At 43.8% G+C, this 18,487-nt stretch overlaps 1 protein-coding gene across 1 annotated transcript in view; it reads right to left on the reverse strand.

Moving 5' to 3' along the window:
• Positions 1–6,016: 6,016 nt before the first annotated feature.
• Positions 6,017–18,487, reverse strand: part of LOC129706183 (V-type proton ATPase subunit S1-like) — a 39,362-nt gene continuing 26,891 nt past the window's right edge. The window contains exons 6-10 of the mRNA XM_055650237.1: positions 18,163–18,248; positions 12,014–12,255; positions 11,176–11,234; positions 10,384–10,625; positions 6,017–9,733 (exon numbers count right to left, since the gene is read on the reverse strand). Of these exons, the coding sequence (XP_055506212.1) occupies positions 9,524–9,733; positions 10,384–10,625; positions 11,176–11,234; positions 12,014–12,255; positions 18,163–18,248 (839 nt within the window). The 3' untranslated portion in view covers positions 6,017–9,523. The remainder of the gene's footprint in view (positions 9,734–10,383; positions 10,626–11,175; positions 11,235–12,013; positions 12,256–18,162; positions 18,249–18,487) is intronic.

Consider the following 18,487-nt stretch of genomic DNA (forward strand, 5'->3'; position numbering starts at 1 on the left):
GAATGCTTTGTGTCCTCTTTCTAAATAGCTCTATGTTTCCTTTATCAAGATAGACCAAACTTACTGGGGCTGTTGAAAGCAGAGTACCATAAGTCAACAGCAGGTAAATCTAGAATAACCCTGGGAAAGTCACAATTGAACGATTTAATTGAAGTATTTGAGGGGTCAACAAGGAGTGTCGAAGAGATGAGAACATTTGATGTTGCCATAGATTTTAACGAGATGTTTCACCATGTCCCAAGAGCGTTATAAATAGCATTGGAATAAATGTGGGGTTAAGAGCATTTATATCTCAATGAACCTTGCAAGAAAATTGAGCGAGGTAGAGGTATGTGGGTTGCAAAGGGTCAAATCACCATTTGAACTTAGTTTAGGTTAGTTTGGAGATACAGCGCGGAAACAGGCTCTTTGGCCCAGCGAGTCTGCACTGACCAGCGATCCCTACACACTAACACTATCCTACACGCGCGAGGGACAATTTGCATTTATACCAAGCCAATTCGCCTACAAAACTATACATCTTTGGAGTGAGGGAGGGGACCAAAGATCCCGGAGAAAAGCCATGCAGGTTACGAGGAGAACAAACAAAATCCGTACAGACAAACACCCGTAGTCAAGACAATTTAAGGCAGAGATAGACAAATTCTTGATTAGAACGGGTGTTAAGGGTTCTGGGCAGAAGGAAAATGGGATTAAGAGGTAGAGATCAGCCATGATTGAATGGCGGAGTAGACTCGGTGGGCCGAATGGCCTAATTCTACTTCCACAAATTGTGAACTTGTGAATGCAAGCATTTATTGCTTATATGGCCCTGTCCCACTGTGCGAGTTAATTCAAGAGTTCTCCCGAGTTTAAAAAAAAATCAAACTTGTGGTAAGCACGTAGAATGTACGTAGCGGGTACGTCAGAGCTCGGGGACGTCTCTTAGCGGCTCGTAACGCTAACGGCAGGTTCTCGGGAAACGCGGTAAGCTCGTGAAGACTCGTGAAGATTTTTCAACATGTTGAAAAATGTCCACGAGAGCCCCGAGTACCTACAAGCGGCTATTACCGTAATTCTCCGAGTTCAAATCAGGGGAAACGGGGGAGAACTCTTGAATTAGCTCGTACAGTGGGACAGGCCTTTAAGTGCAAGTGAGAACGAACCAGCAATACTCTGCATGACACCATTTCTAATGTCACCCACTGCACTAGGGTCCTGACAGTTGCCTTTTGGGTACCTATACCTTTTGGATGCCTATTCCATTGTCTGAAATATTTTATTCTGAGGCCCTTACTCTTTGCTGGCAAAAGCAGGAAGGCAGATTATTATCTGAATGGTGTCAAGTTGGGAAAAGGGGAAGTACAACGAGATCTGGGGATCCTTGTTCATCAGTCACTGAAAGTAAGCATGCAGGTACAGCAGGCAGTGAAGAGAGCGAATGGCATGTTGGCCTTCTTAACAAGAGTAGTTGAGTATAGGAGCAAAGAGGTCCTTCTGCAGTTGTGCAGGGCCCTAGTGAGACCACACCTGGAGTATTGTGTTCAGTATGGGTCTCCAAATTTGAGGAAGGACATTCTTGCTCTTGAGAGAGTGCAGCGTAGATTCACGAGGTTAATTCCCGGGATGGCGTGACTATCATATGTTGATCGAATGGAGCGGCTGGGCTTGTATACACTGAAATTTAGAAGGATGAGAGGGTATCTTATTGAAACATATACAATTATTAAGGGTTTGGACACGCTAGACGCAGGAAACATGTTCCCAATGTTGGGGGAGTCCAGAACCAGGAGCCACAGTTTAAGAATAAGGGGTAGGCTATTTAGAACGGAGATGAGGAAAAACCTTTTCACCCAGAGAGTTGTGAATCTGTGGAATTCTCTGCCTCAGAAGGCAGTGGAGGCCAATTCTCCGTATGCTTTCAAGAAAGAGTTAGATAGAGCTCTTAACGATAGCAGAGTCAGGGGATGTGGGGAAAACGCAGGAACGGAAACTAATGCCTTAAACTAATCTGAAAGGCCATTTGCCATCCTTCTACCATCCACTGGGGCTGCCCTGCCCAGAGTGATAGGACAGGCAAAGGCACACCAAAGGCTGACACTAACGGATAGATGGCAATGATGAGATGAAAGTTGCACAGATTTTGTCGTGTAAGTGCGTGAGTTATTCTGTCATTGTGGGCATGTGGACTCCAATTATTACATTAGAATTAAGGTAGAAAGGGACATGCACAAACGACTGTGTAGTTTACTTTAGAGATACAGCGTGGAAACAGGCCCTTGCTGACCAGCGATCCTCACACACTAACACTACCCTACACATACGAGGGACAATTTACAATTATACCAAGCCAATTAACCTAGAAACCTGTGCTACTTTGGAGTGTGGGAGGAATCTGGAGATCCTGGAGAAAACCCACGCAGGTCACGGGGAGAACGTACAAGCTCCGTGCAGACTGCACAGCAGTCAGGATCAAACCCGGATCACTGGTGCTGTGAGGCAGCAACTCCACCTCTGCGCCATCGATCCACAGCCCATGCCCCCAATGAATTACACGTTTTGGAAACACAATGAAGATTGTCTGAGCCCAGCCAGGAGGGCGATCCTGACATTGGCTGCTCTCATTTTTCCCCGTCCACCTCCTCCATCACTGTGGTCCAGCCTGCAGTTTACTAATGACGGTTGCCATGGATTCCGAGACCCATTCTGCCACTTACTGCAGGGAGTCTCCAGAAGAGACCACAATGCAGAAGCATTGTTTGAGTTGACCAGATGCCTGCTCCATCAGGCTGTTGTGTGGCAGGGCGCTGTAGAATCCACTAAATCTCACCACCGAAAGTAAAGGACAAGTAACACCAAGCTTTGCCAAACACCTCATGCCTCGTTTAATAAAATCTCCTCATTACTACACGTGTGCAGATAAGGCCAATTAGTCCGTCTTACCTCGGAGTTGTTATTCAGCTCTCCTCTCTCGGCCGTCACGTGAGGCTGCTCGCTACTAGGCAGCGAGAACAAGCTGCAGCAAGAAACCACGTGGGCATGAAGTCGCCACAACGCCACTTGTTTAGCATTGGCTCTGTTCTTCAGCACGGATTCCAGACAAGAATCTGGAACCAGCTGCCGAGACTTACTTTAGTTTGGGTTCGAGATGCACCATGAAAACAGGCCCTTCGGCCCATCGGGTCAGTCCGCACCGACCAGCGATCACCCGGGGTGGAAGATTGCAACCTTCACGTGGTCCGCCCTGTTTCGACTAACGCAATCAACTCGAGGTGCACCAACGGAAGATCAAATAGAACAGAAGCCAATGACCCTGAAGCCAGTGAAGTGAAGCCCTCTTGTGGCATTGTGTAGAATACAGTGAAATATTATCGTTGTTGGGAGGGGACCACCCACCGGCTCCTCTCCCCCTTCCTCCACTCCCACTGCTGGCAGGTTGCCTGATCCATGTCCCTGCACCATATTCCTCTGCAAGTTAATCAGCAACAAACTTGCACATAATTGATTGTCGCTTTACCAGCTCTACTGGAGAGCATCCATCCTGCTGCTCAACATCTGGTCCTACATAGGAATCAAACCTGTAATATTGGCTCCACCACTGCGATCCAAATTAGCACTGCTAACATGACGGTGATAGCATAATATGCTGAACAGTCCTTCAGGCACTAAACTACCAATCAACCACTAACCTTTGCTTCCTGCAAATATTAACCAGTTTTGAATCTAACTTGCCACTTCCACTTGGAACCCACAAGCATTTATTCTACTGATCAGAGTCTCATGTGACATCTTTGTCAACTCATCAATCCTTCTGTGTAGGATCATTGTTGCTGGCTTTGATTTGTCCATTAGCATCAGAGTGGGCGGCATGACTCATGTTGCAGTGGCCTCTGCAGTCTGTCTGTCTTTGTAAAACATTTTTTGTCTCGTTTGAATGTAGTTTATAGTGTTTTTTTTTAACTGGGTATGTGTGTGGGGGGTGTGGGGAAACTTTTAAAATCTTTTCCCTGAACGGAGGACCCGACCTTTTTGCTGTCGGGTCTCCATTGTCGTTGGGGCCTAGCACCGTGGGCGTCCTCCAACCGGAACGACCTGGGGCTCCAGTCGCGGAGCTGCGGACTTACTTACCATCGCGGAGCTGGCCGAGGTTTGGAGCACGGAGAGCTGTGGTAGCGCGCTGCTGCGGCCAGACCCTGGAGATTCGGTGGCTCCAGCCACAGGTCTGGTGGACAGTGACACCGGGAGCCCGCGGGTCCCTGCTGGGAGACCGCTTTTCAGGGCTTCCGCAATGGCGACTTCTCCCGCCCGAGTTGCGGGGTTGAAGATTACCTGGAGCAGGGCCTTACATCGCGCGGCGCGGCTTTAGATGGCCGCGGAACTTGCTAGCGCCCGCTGGGGGCTCCAACATCAAGACCCGGAGTGCGGCCTTGCATCGCCCGGCGCGGCTTTAATGGCCGTGGGACACTTACCATCGCCTACCGGGGGCTTTGACTCTGACATTGGGAGGAGAATGAGGAGAGCAGGCGAGAGATAAGACTTTGCCTTCCATCACAGTGAGGAGGAGATTCACTGTGATGGATGTTTGTGTAAATTGTGTTGTGTCTTGGTTCTTTTCCTTAGATGTATGACTGCAGAAACCAAATTTTGTTTGAACCTCAACGAGGTTCAAATGACAACAAATAAATTGTATCATTATTTTTTGTTCTTTGTGCCTCTTCATATCTCTAGTTTCCCGCTCCCCTGACTCTCAGTCTGAAGAAGGATTTCGACCTGAAGCGTCACTTATTGCTTTTCGCCAGAGATGCTGCCTGACCCGCCGAGACACTCCAGCATTTTGTGCCTATCTTCATCAATTCTTCTTATTGCTGCCATAAAATACTAACTCTAACTTGGGGCATTACCTCCATTAAAAAAAGCAGGCTGCCCTGGATTTACTTTTTTTTTTGTTTATTGTCACAATGATTTCTACTCTGGGTATTTTATTGATTGGAAGAGTACAGAACTTGCATAAGTGTACGAGTTGCTCAGAACCTGGGGCAGATTCAGCTACTGCAATGTTGCACGCCGGTTTCAAGGTTTTGAATCAATGATGGGGAAAGAACACTCCAAAGTTACAAATAAATTAAGTTTGTTGAAGTATAAGGATATACGGCAAAAGGATTAGTGAAGGATTAAATAAATCATGTGTCTCATGCCCTTCTGCTTGTTGGGTCTTCAATTGAAAATATTTTTGGAGACACAGCATAGTCTTTCAGCCCACCGATCACCCATGCACTAGTTCCACCCAACCAACTAGGGACAATTTACAATTGACCTACAAACATTCACGTCTTTGGGATGTGGGAGGAAACCGGAGCACCCGGAGAGAGAACCCAAGCGATCACAGGGAGAACGTACAAACTCCGCACAGACAGCATCCGTAGTCGGGATCAAACCCGGGTGTCTGGTGCTGTACGACAGCAACTCTACCGCTGCGCCACTGTGCCGCCCTGAGTGGCAGGTGGTAGAATCGAGACTCGCGCCTTTCTTTTGCATGGCAGGGTCTTCTCAACAGCGGCCTGGTCTGGAGAAAGATGGTCCTGGCACCAAATCTGCGAACAGCAATGTTGATCAAACTAGGTATCAATGTTGATAAAACTATGCTGAGAATACTAGGTATCCTCCATAGTGATGGGAACTGGGGCTATAGAGTTGCACAATCTCGGATGCCAGCGAGACGCCGCTGAGCCGTGCAAGAGCGGCCCCGGCGACCGGCTGAAAACGAAGACCAGGTTGGCTGCTGCCTACAGGGTGAAGCTCGGAAGCCCCAAAGACAGGAGAATCGAGGAGGGAGTCACTGGTATCAACGGACGCGAGCAGTGGGCCAGTGGGAGTCTGAAGAAGGGTTCTGTCTGAAGAAGAGATCCGAACCGAATCGTAACCTATTCCTTTTCTCCAGAGATGCTGCCCGTCCCGCTGAGTTTCTCCAGCATTTTGTATCCATCTTCACTGAAAATTATATTTATTTCTTTAAAAAAAAATAATCACAAAACAACCGTTCAGTTTTGCAGAGCCCCAAATACATTTAATTGTGATTTTAGGATCTGTGCAAAGAACATAACAAAAATCCTTGTGCCACTGCCACTGCAGCGTTACACTCATGGCATGCAGTACTCCGCATGCATGCTGAAGGAATAATAACATGAAGGTAACAATTAAGGTAATAATGAACATTAACATAACAATAATAACAATGTTCCTTGATTAAAATGTTTCTTAGAGACATAAAGCGTGGGAACCGGCCCTTCGGCCCAACATACCTACATCAGCCAACATATCCCAACTTCCTGCCTTTCACCCATACAGTATCCCTCTATACCTGTCCTATCCATCCATGTACCTGTCTAAATGTTTCTTAAACGTGGAGATGGTCCCAGCATCAACTACCTCCTCTTGCAGCTCATTCCATACATCCACCACCCTTTGTGTGAAAAAGTTATCCCAAAGTTTATTTTTAAATCTTTCCCCCCCCCCCCCCCCCCTCCCCTCACTTTAACCGGATAATTTGAATTTAAATTTGCACACAAAATCAATCCACCTGCACTATAATTGATACGTTTTCCTTTCTCACAAGAAGAACAAAGAGGTAATTTGACTGAGGTACATTATTTTAACTGCGAGCCGAGCAGTCGGTTGTGTAGAAGAGCTTCAAAAATAAATTTAAACACAATTTAAGCATTCAGTGTCTACTAACTGCAGAAGAGCATCCCTGAAATAGCACCTTCTGCATTGGATATCAGTGAAGCAATCATCTGCGTTGGGCCGCTCACTGGCACGGCGGTAGAGTTGCCGCCTTACAGCACCAGAAACCCGGGCTCCATCCCGGCTACGGGCGCTGTCTGCACGGAGTTTGCACGTTCTCCCCGTGACCACGTGGGTTTTCTCCAGGTGCTCCGGTTTCCTCCCACACTCCAAAGACGTACAGGTTTGTAGGTTAATTGGCTTTGGTAAAAAATTGTCCCCAGTGTGTAGGATAGTGCTAGTATATAGCGATCGCTGATCGGCTCGGACTCGGCGGGACGAAGGGCCTGTTTCCGCGTTGTATCTCTAAACGAAACTAAACTATTGCAGGAACAGATCAAAATGTGATTATGCGAAAGACCTTCGCAAATTGATATTCTAAGTTTGCCAGTACTGTGTTAGATATAAATCTAAACCCCAAGTGTGCTAATATAGTATCTGTGAATGTGATTATATTATACAAATTGTACGTGGATTACTGATGTGTGACTGCACCTGAATTTATTTAATTAGCTAATCCATTCCAAATTCGTATTCTTAATTTAAAATGTTTTGGCTCAATCTTTCCTTCAAAAGAATCTTTTCATAGGCTTTTGGCTATCTTATATATCACCATCATGGTTAGCTTGTCTGAAAAAACAAATGCAAGTGAGTTTTGAGTTGCATCCGCAAAATGCACAGGTCTGTTATTTATATAAAATGTTTCATTCATGTCACAACTAACCTTGCTCACTTGTGCTGTGGTGCTTTGGAGACTTGCTTTCATATCCCCTTTACAATATTTCAGAACATCAGTTTTGCATTCAAATTAATTTCAAAGGGAGACATTTTATCCGCACTTTCTCATGCTATCTTCCCATTACTTTCTTTTACTTTTTTGGTATCAAAACTACGTGATCTATCAAAATGTCCCACTTGTGATCCTTCTTAATTTAGTTTCGAGATACAGCATGGAAACAGGCCCTTCGGCCCTTCGAGTCCTGACTGAACATCAACGCACTAATTCTATGTCATCTCACTTTCTCATCTACTCGTGGCACACTGGAGGCATTTACAAAGGCCAATCACCCTGCAAACCCACACGTCTTCAGGATGCGGGGGGGGGAAACCAGAGCACCCGAAGGAAACCAACGTGACCACAGGGAGAACGTGCAAACCCCACACACTCAGAACCACCTGAGGTCAGGATCGAACCCAGGTCTCTGGCACTGGGAGGTAGCAGTTCTACCAGCTGTACCATTTTAGTTTAGTTTTGCTTATTGTCACGTGTACCGAGGTACAGGGAAAAGCTTTTGTTGCGTGCTATCCTGACAGCTGAAAGGCAATCCGTGATTACAATCGAGCCTTTCGCAGTGTGCTGATACATGATAAGGGAATAACGTTTAGTGCAAGGTAGAGCCAGTAAGGTTCGAGGGTCCCCGATGAGGCAGATAGTATTTCAGGACTGTTCTCTGCCTCCGTAAATTGCTCCTAATGTGTATGATGCAAAAGTGGGATAAGATAGAATTAGTGTACGGGTGATGGATGGTCGGTGGGCAGAAGGGCTTGTTTCCACACTGTAGACCTAAAAGAGGTCTTTTGTCTACCGAGTCCATCCAACCACCGATCTCCTGTTCACACGGGTTCTATGTTATCCCACTTTCTCATCCACTCCCTGCACACTAAGGGTAATTTACAGAGACTGATTAACCTACCAACCCACACTTCTGTGAAGCATGGGAAACCCACACAGTCACAGGGAGAACATGCAAACTCCACACAGACAGCACCTGAGGTCCGAATCGAATCCAGGTCTCTGGCGCTGTGAGGCAGCAGCTCTACCAGCTGTGCCACTATGCCAGCCGCCCATAATGTTTTGTTCATCTCCTTTCCAGGTAGGATGCTTCTGCTTAAAGCTACACTTTGGTCCATTGGAAAAACCTTTATAATTAAGATGATCTTATAGAGGTATATAACATCATGAGAGGAATAGATTGGGTAGACACACAGAGTCTCTTGCCCAGAGTAGGGGAATCCAGAATCAGAGGGCATAGGTTTAAATTGAAGCGGTTAAGATTTTATAGGAATCTGAGGGCTAGCTTATTCATACAGAGGGTGGTGGGTGTATGGAACGAGTTGCCAGAAGAGGTAGTTGAGGCAGGGGCTATCGTGACATTTAAGAAGCATTTAGACAGGTACATGGATAGGATGGGTTTCGAGGGATATGGGTCAAACGCAGGCAAGTGGGACTAGTGTAGATAGGACATGTTGGACAGTGTGGGCAAGTTGGGCTGAAGGGCCTGTTTCAATACTGTATGACTCTATGATTAAGTGATCTGTACATCATCCTTTCCGGTCAACTTTATCCATCAGATGCTAAAAACTACAGAATTAATTCATGTTCAAACTGGAATATACTAACACTCAAAAACTAACACGCAAAATTCTAACTAACCAGATTATACCGTGAATGGGGAAATCTGTACTTACATATTCAGCAATAATTCGATTTAGTTAACAACAGAAGATAGACACAAAATGTTGGAGTAACTCAGCAGGTCAGGCAGCACCTCTGGAGAAAATGGATAGGTGACGTTTTGGGTCGATATCTTTCTTTTGAAAAAGGTCTCAACCCGAAAATTCATCTATCCATGTTCTCCACAGATGCTGTCTGACCCTCTGTGTTACACCAGCATTTTGTGTCTATCTTTGGGGTCAACCAGTGACTGCAGTTCCTCCCTACGCCAGTTAACACAAGAGCGAGAGCTTGAGAACTCAGGTTGACCTAGTCAGTCTGGGGAACTATTAAGGCTTGGCCTTTGGGATCATCAAAGCGGTCATTCGTTGTCAATTGCATAATCATGTGTATGCCGAAGGTGAGGATGTACAAAAGGATCAGCGATGTTATCAGGGCCATCCAAATAGCCCTTGTAAAGAATGAAGTACAGTCACTGGCATAAGCAAATCGGTTGTCCTCCACGTTGAAACCCTGAATCTGTTGAAGCAAGAAGAGATTTTAAAAAAAGAGATGAAGTACAGATTAGTATTTTTAATTAAGACCTGATCCAGTTGCATAAAAGGTTATCCATGGCTTTGTACGGAACGTTAGAACAAAGCCCGCCTTGTACATTTTATTAAGTGGGTTTGGAACCGTGATTCAGAGTTAAAGCATAAAATCAGACACACAGGGCGAGGCATTCACCTTAGACTGCGCCTTTAGGTCCAATGTTATGCCCACATCTGAACATTTACAGGGACAAACCATTGCCGATGACCATGCCATTCATTTTAGAGCTTAGAGATATAGTATGGTGACAGGCCCTTCAGCCCTCAGATTACATGCTGACCATCGATCACTCTTTCACTAGTTCTTTGTTATCCCACTTTCTCGTCCACTCCCTACACACTAAAGTCAATTTAATGAGGCCAATTAACCCACAAACCCGCATGTCTTTGGGACGCGGGAGAAAACCGGTGCACCCGGAGAAAATCCATGTAGTCGCAAGGAGAACGTGCTAACCCCACACAAACTGCACCCGAGGTCAGGATCAAATCCAGGTCTTTGGCGCTGTGAGGCAGCAGCCCTACCAGCTGCGCCACTGCACATATATATATATATTACCAATCAATATATTACCAACTTACCTGAAACTCAGAAATTGTGATGGTCCAGGCTCCAGCAGCATCATTAGCTGGAATAAACACTACCCCAGAGAGCCCACTGGTTCCGACCAGCTGACAGTGGAAGGAATATTCATGTGGGGCTGAGATGCTGGATACATTAAACACTGCAACATTCACTTCATCCTGCAATATCTCAACAAAGTCTAAGGTAAACCAGTGCCGAGCTGATACATTGTAGAAACGGTTCCACATCAGAAACCTTGGAAGGAAAGCAGAATCAGTAAACAATGTTTGAAAAAAATGTTTCGTGAATTATTGTGTGTTCAAACCACATTATATTGGCTGTAACTTCACAACAAAAAACAAAAATATCTATATATATAATGTTATTCAGAAGCAGAATTGATAAGTTACGGTCTCTTGGATTTTTTTTAGTTTAGTTTAGTTTAGAGATACAGTCAGGAAACAAGCCCTTTGGCTCCCCGAGTTCAAGCCGACCAGCGATCCCCACAAACTACCACTATTCTACACACACAAGGGGCGATTTACAATTTTATTAAAGCCAATTAGCCTACAAGCCTGTACGTCGTTGGAGTGTGGGAGGAAGCCTGAGCACCTGGAGAAACCCCACGCACGTCATGGGGAGAACGTACAAACTCTGCGCAGGCAGCACCCATAGTCAGGAGAGGGGAAGATAGATCAGCAATGATTGAATGGCGGAGTAAATCTGATGGGGCGAATGGCCTAATTCTGCTCCAAGTGGTTCTGCTCTGAAAACATATGAATTTATAAAATGATAGTGACTTACCTGATTTTCTAGAGTCTTAACACTGAGACTTGGACTTTGTTGGAGTGAATACTTGAGTGATAACCTGAAATAGAGAACATTAAAAATGTGAATAAAGTATATTTATAAAAACAAGAGTTGAACAGAAGTTTACACGTTGGGCAGTGTAGTGTAGTTATATTATTGTTCAATAATCTGCAGGCGAAATGAATCACATTCTCAGGTGCCAATTGAGGAAATGGAACACAGCTCGCTAAATACAATTAGAATTAAGAGTTAATATCGATGAGGCTTTCGTGAAAAAAAAGACTAGTTTACTAACGGTCTTTTGGGAAAAGGAATTCAGCGTCTGTCCATTGGTTAAGTAGGCTGACAAACCATCTAATTGTTAAATAGACAGTTCATGCCATGGGTATCTGGTCCACCGGAGAATGGCGACAGCAGCTGTTTGAGTTTGCTCTGCCATTTAATAGGATTATTGCTTTAGACTTTAGAGATACAGTGCGGAAACTGGCCCTTCAGCCCACCGAGTCCGTGCCAACCGCCGATCACCCCATAGACTAACATTATCCTACACACTAGGAACAATTTACAGAACCTACATACTTGCACATGTTTTGAGAGTGGGAGGAAACCAAAGCTGAAAACCCACGAGTTCACTGGGAGCCCAGCACACCCATAGTTAGGATCCAGATCCAACCCTGGTCTCTGTAGCTTTAAAGCAGCAACTCTACCACTGTGCAGCCCACAATTAAAAAGGAATAGTGTCTAAATCCATTATAGACTTAAATCACAAAGTGTGTTTTTAAGGGAAACCTCTGTGAGCTGATATTTAGGTTTACTAGTGTTATTTCTTCAACTTACGTGACATTCTTGGTTGAACACGTGGAACTATCGGTGTCCACCGATCTGGAAATAAAGGTTTCATTGGTCAAATCGATGAGTGTTCCATTGGCTTTTAGTTGCAGGCTGGCAGCATGAAAGAGAATGCAAGTGTCTGTGCCATTTGTCACATTCACTGGTGGGTACGGCACAGGGCGAGTTGAATCTGAGGCCATCAATCTCCGTCCAGTGTGAATCATTCCTTCAGCGCTGCCTCTAATAACCTGGAAGATTGAAATGGGAATGTCAGACGAAGCTACTGAAGGCAGGAGCAATTAATTAAAGCAACTCATAAGTCGGGGTTAAAGAGAGTCATACAGTGTGGAAACAGGCCCTCTGACCCAACTTGACCTACATGAGATCCACCCGCCTGCATTTGACCCCATATACGTCTACAGTTCTGTTTAGTTTATTGTCACGTGTACCGAGGTACAGCGAAAAGCTTTTGTTGGGTGCTAACCAGTCAGCGGAAAGACAATACATGATTACAATCGAGCCATTCGCAGTGTACAGATACATGATAAGGGACTTAGTCGTATTGGATGGTTCAGTTGTTTGATAACAGCGGGAAGAAACTGTCCCTGAATCTGGACATGTGCATGTTCACACTTCTATATCTTTTAAACCTGTCCTATCCATATGCCAGACTATATCTTTCTTAATGTCACAAAAGTACCTGTCTCAACTACCTCTAGGTAGCTTGTTCCATACACCCTCCGTCCTTTGTGTGAAAAAGTTACCCTGTGGCTTGGATAGAGTGGATGTGGAGAGGATGTTTCCACTTGTGGGAGAGTCTAGGACTAAAGGTCATAGTCTCAGAATTAAAGGATGTTCCTTTAGGAAGGAGAAGAGGAGGATTTTCTTTAGTCAGAGGGTTGTGAATCTGTGGAATACTTTGCCACAGAAGTCTGTGGAAGCCAAGTCAATGGATATGTTTAAGGCAAATTCTTGATTAGTACGGGTGTCAGGGGTAATAGGGTTAGGAGAGAGAGAGAGATAGAACAGCCATGGTGGAGTAGACTTGGTGGGCCGAAAGGCCTAATTCTGGTAATATCACATGACATGACCCTTCAGGTTCCTATTAAATCTTTCCCCCCTCACTTTGGACCAAAGTCCTCTGGACATAGGACTTATTTAACAATATGCCCTGTACTAAAATTCTGCAACCATTCCTTTGCACAAGCATTAACAAATGAACCCAGCAAGTTGCACATGCTTGATTCAGAGACAATTAATAAAACATCTTTCATTGCAGTTACTTTAATCTAGCCAATTTAAGACAGTCTCATAGCGATTTTAGGCATTCTATTTTTATCCACGTTATGGTAATGTATTCAATGTCAGTGCTTCAATATTACTGAATAGAGTGGATGTGGAGAGGATGTTTCCACTAGTGGGAGAGTCTAGGACCATCACCTCAGAATAAATGTTCCTTCAGCAAGGAGATGAGAAGGTATTTCTTTAGTCAGAGGGTGAATCTGTGGAATTCATTGCCACAGATGGCTGTGGAGGCCACGTCAATGGATATTTTTAAGGTGGAGATTGATAGATTCTTGATTAGTGCGTGTGTCAGGGGTGATGGGGAGAAGGCAGGAGGATGGGGTCGAAAGGGAAAGGTAGATCAGCCATGATGGAATTGCGGTATAGACTTCATGGGCCAAATGGCCTAATTCTGCTCCTGTAACCAGAGTAAGTAACTGAGGTCAATGTCTATTGTGCATTGGATGCTGCCCTAGTGGTGGAAGTGATATAGTTTTCCCTGTGGAAAAGCTGGAGATGGCAGTGTTAGATCAGTTTAGGCGCTTACAACTGCAGCTAATACAGTACCTGTCCATGCTTATAAGAATTCAAGGGAGACAATTCATTGCTGCAGACCTGGGTATTGGGAAGCCATCCCCATCATCTGTGCCAACCCCTAACAATCCTTCTTCAGGATTGGCCATGGATTTGTGTGGCAATATGTGTAAGATACATCAATTTTCAAATAGCTTTTACACTGGTTCAACACAGCACACTCATAAGGATGGGTCAGAAACCTCGTCTTAGTCCCGATTACAAATTCAACGTAAAATCAGGAATGGGGACTGCAAATGGCTCCTGAAACCAATGGAAAGAGGAACTGGAGCTTCCCAGAGAAAACCCAAGCAGAGAATGTACAAACTCCCTACAGACAGTGACCGCTGACAGGATTGAATCTGGGTCTCTCTAGCACCGCAAGGCAGCAACTCGAACGCTGTGCCACCGTGGTATCCTACTTCCATAATAGTATTTGAAAACCTGGTAAACACAATTCTAAACCTTCGTAGCTGATGGGTCAAACAACTAATTCTTACTCATTTTTAACAATACAACACCAGAGAAAATTGCAGATATGATAGGATATCAGTTCCAGGTGAAAGATTCAGGAATTCTCACTGTAAACATTAGTTAATTATCTCAGCTCCATTGCATTCCAAAAATCTGCTGTGTAAAAAGAGTACAATTGTCGCTCCATTAATCTTTCCCATTAACTAGGGCGAGTTTTAGGTTACCAGTTTGAAGAAATTATTCATGTGTTTTACTGATATTAAGATATGATTGAAAGAATACACTCAATGAAAAGCCAGCTTATCTTGTTTGCAACAAAGAATTAAGGACAATATTCGTGTGATTATATTTTCTTGGTTTTATTTAACAAGAACAAATTAATTGCTAACATAGTGATTAAAGTACAATGTGATCAAAAATTACACATGGTCTTTACTACTATTTCTACTTATAATATTAAAGTTAGCCTGGCTGTTAAAATTAAATACAAATGTCCTTGTTTGTTCCTCAAAGGACAATTGGATAAATATGTGGATAGCACATTTTAGAAGCTTGTAAGCCAAATGCAGGCAAATGGGAATACAAGTGCACAAATTCACAAGTTAAATGCGTAGAGTTAGGCCATTAGGCCCATCAAATCAACTTTGCCATTCAATCATTACTGATCTCTGCCTCCTAATCCTGTTTTCCTGCCTTCTCCCCATAAGCCTTGACACCCGCTCTAATCAAGAAATTGTCTCTCTCTGCCTTAAAAAATATCCATGGACTTCACCTCCACAGCCCTCTGTGACAACAAATTCCACAGATTAACTAACCTCTGACTAAAGAAATTCATCATCACCTCCTTTCTAAAAGAGCGCCCTCTAATTCTGCGGCTATGAACTCTGGTCCTAGACTCTCCCGCCAGTGGAAGGAAGCATCCTTTCCACATCCCTCCATCTGTGCCTTTCATTATTCTGTACATTTCATTGAGGTCCCCCCTCAACTTTCTAAACTCCAGTGAGTAGAGGCCCAGTGCTGTCAAGCGCCCAGCATACCAACTTGGTCAGCATGGACATGTTTACATGCTGTATACCTCTATGACTAAAACACACTTGAATTTCATAATTAATATACTACATATGTTTACAAAGAGACATTACTTGATGTTAAACCTGCTACGATCACACGTTGCGGCTACATTTCTTTCAAATATCTACTTTTCGGCCTAATTTTACTCCAATCACTTATGATTTTGGTTGCCACGTTACAGAAAGCGTAATACAGAGCATTGTATTTAACTAAGTGGAAACCATAGTAATGTGGAGAGAATTAAGGCATCAAGATTATTCCCGTTGCAGCAAAGATGAAAGGTACAGTGGATATCTCTAACAGTTTTCCTTCAGAGAAAAGAAGAAAAAAATATATTTGGCATGGTATGGTACTTTTTAGTACGGTGTAATACTTTATGGTATGGTGCTTTATGGCATGGTACTTTATGGCATTGTATGGTATGGTGATTTATGGTATGGTATTTTATGGTATAGAATTGTACTTTATGGAATGGTATGGTGCTGTATGGTGTGGTACTTTATGATAGGGCATGGCACTATATGATATGGTATGGTGCTTTATGGTATGGTATGGTATGGTTGTTCTTTATGGTATGATATGGTTCTTCATGGTATGGTATTTTATGGTACAGTATGGTGCTTTATGGGATGGTGCTTTATGATAAAGCATGGTACAGTACATTATAGTATGGAACTTTATAGTCTGGTATGGAATATGCTTTATAAGTTTACTTTAGGTTTGAGATACAACACAGAAACAGGCCCTTTGGCCCACTGAGTCCACGCCAACCAGCGAACCCCACACATTAACACAATCCCACACATACTTGGGACAATTTACATTTACACCAAGCCAATTAACCTACGTGTACGTCTTTGATGTGTGGGAGGAAACTGAAAACCCTCGTGGTCACGGGGAGAACGTACAAACTCCGTACAGACAGCACCTGTAGTGGGCATCGAACCAGGGTCTCTGGCGCTATAAGTGCTGAAAGACAGCAACTCTACCGCTGCGCCACCGTGCCGCCCCCAGGTTACTTTCAACATCTCTTATGAAGTATTGAATCTGCAATAACATAACGCTAGATGTAGTTAGCCTACATAAATACAATTCTTTATTTATTTAAAATAAAATCACGAGATCAAGTAGACAAACTATTGGAAGCAAAGGCTTCCAAATGTTGAAATTTCTCATTCTATCCTGTCCCAAAGATGACTGACGATTCCCTCAATTCCCTGCGGTACTGATTTGGTCTCTGCTTAGTTTCTTTGCTCTTTTCCTGTCAGCTCATTCCCAATTGTTCCATTCACATGGCAATTAATTAAAGAAAACCTCCTGATAAAAACCTTGTAAATACACAACCTCTGCTTTCACATGTCGGCCCGGTGGAGCAGCGGTAAAGTTGCTGCCTTACAGCGAATGCAGCACTGAAACTAATCTAAAACTAATCTAAGCTGAAGTTTGATTATGTTGGCTGCTTTCCCAAGGCAGCATGAAGTGTAGATGGAGTCAATGGTGGGGAGTGTGGTCTGCCAAGCAGTTAGCAATTCTGTTCCTCACACAGACCAGACTCCCCACCATTGTCTGATATTTGCTTGCGCTGTTTGCGAACGTTACATATTCATCATCAAATTCTGATTCTTACTGCTGAATTTGAACATCCAATGGCCCCACAGTATGCCAGGATAGCTTGGCAAAATCACGAGCATAGGCTTTCTCTCTGTGAAATTCTTGGTTTAAAAATTGTTACGGTTACTCAGATTAACCATTAGCCAAAATAAAACTTACTCTCACAAACGTTTCTGACTGCAGTTAGCAATTTTGCTCTTCTCAAAGACCACACTCCCCACCATTGACTCCATTCACACTTCATGCTGGCTTGGAAAAGCAGCCAACATAATCAAACTTCAGCTTAGTTTTGTTTATTATTGTCACATGTACTGAGGTACAGTGAAAACCTTTTGTTGTTGTTGTTGTTGTTGCGTGCTATCCAGTCAGCGAAAAGATTGCATTACATGCAAAGGTAGGCAAAAATGCTGGAGAAACTCAGCGGGTGAGGCAGCATCTATGGAGCGAAGGAATAGGTGATGTTTCGGGTCGAGACCCTTCTTCAGACTCGACCCGAAACGTCGGTCCATAGATGCTGCCTCACCCGCTGAGTTTCTCCAGCATTTTTGTCTACCTTCGATTTTTCCAGCATCTGCAGTTCTTTCTTAACATGCAAAGATATGATAACAATCAAGCCATCCACAGTGTACAGATACAATGATAAATGGTAGAACGTTTAGTGCAAGATAAAGTCCAGTAAAAAACTAAAGCTAGTTCTTCCCTTTATTCTGTATCTGTACGCTGTGGGCAGCTTGATTGTAATCATGTGTAGCGTTTCCCTTGACTGGAAGGCATGCAACAAAAAAGCTTTTCACTGTACCTCAACGCACGTAACTTTCCTTATTCTAAAACACAGGAACACAAATCGTTTTGTTATTGCCGGTAATAACTTGCCACTGCTTAATCCTCTGTTCCACTCCCACCTCTCTGTGATCCAAAGCTTGAACGGGTTACCATTAAGTTTGCAAGGAAAACAAGCAAACAAGAGACATTGTTTTAAAGAGGCACTGATATCAACTGCCATTGCTAAATAATTCAATGGAACATCAAGGAGAAACCTTTTTATCTGATAAAGACCACATTAGCCAAAGATGGCCAAATGGGCAGCGAGAAAACCTGGATGCATTTCCTGCCATAAGTCTGTATTTCGTGTCATTACTCACCACAGAAGGTCTCAAAGCCGTGTAAATAGCAGAAAATTGCATTCCTTTCCGTATCAAAGTATTAGTTGTCTCCCCGATTACCTTATCTAGAAATGGGATTCAAATGATATACGAGGTTCAAAACATACACAATTTAAAACAAAAACAGGTCAGTTGACCCTAACACAATCAAACTGTATTTGCTTTGGTGAAATGAGGGAAATAAATCATGGTTGTTACTTAATAAATACACTATTTATTGCGGCACTATTTTCGTAGTGTGTCTTTAGATTAATGGATTTGCCCACAGATTAAAATGAGCTTCAAACTTGAGAAATAATTCAGT

Source organism: Leucoraja erinacea, chromosome 19 (genome assembly GCF_028641065.1).
Source record: "Leucoraja erinacea ecotype New England chromosome 19, Leri_hhj_1, whole genome shotgun sequence".
Classification (NCBI taxonomy): Eukaryota; Metazoa; Chordata; class Chondrichthyes; order Rajiformes; family Rajidae; genus Leucoraja; species Leucoraja erinaceus.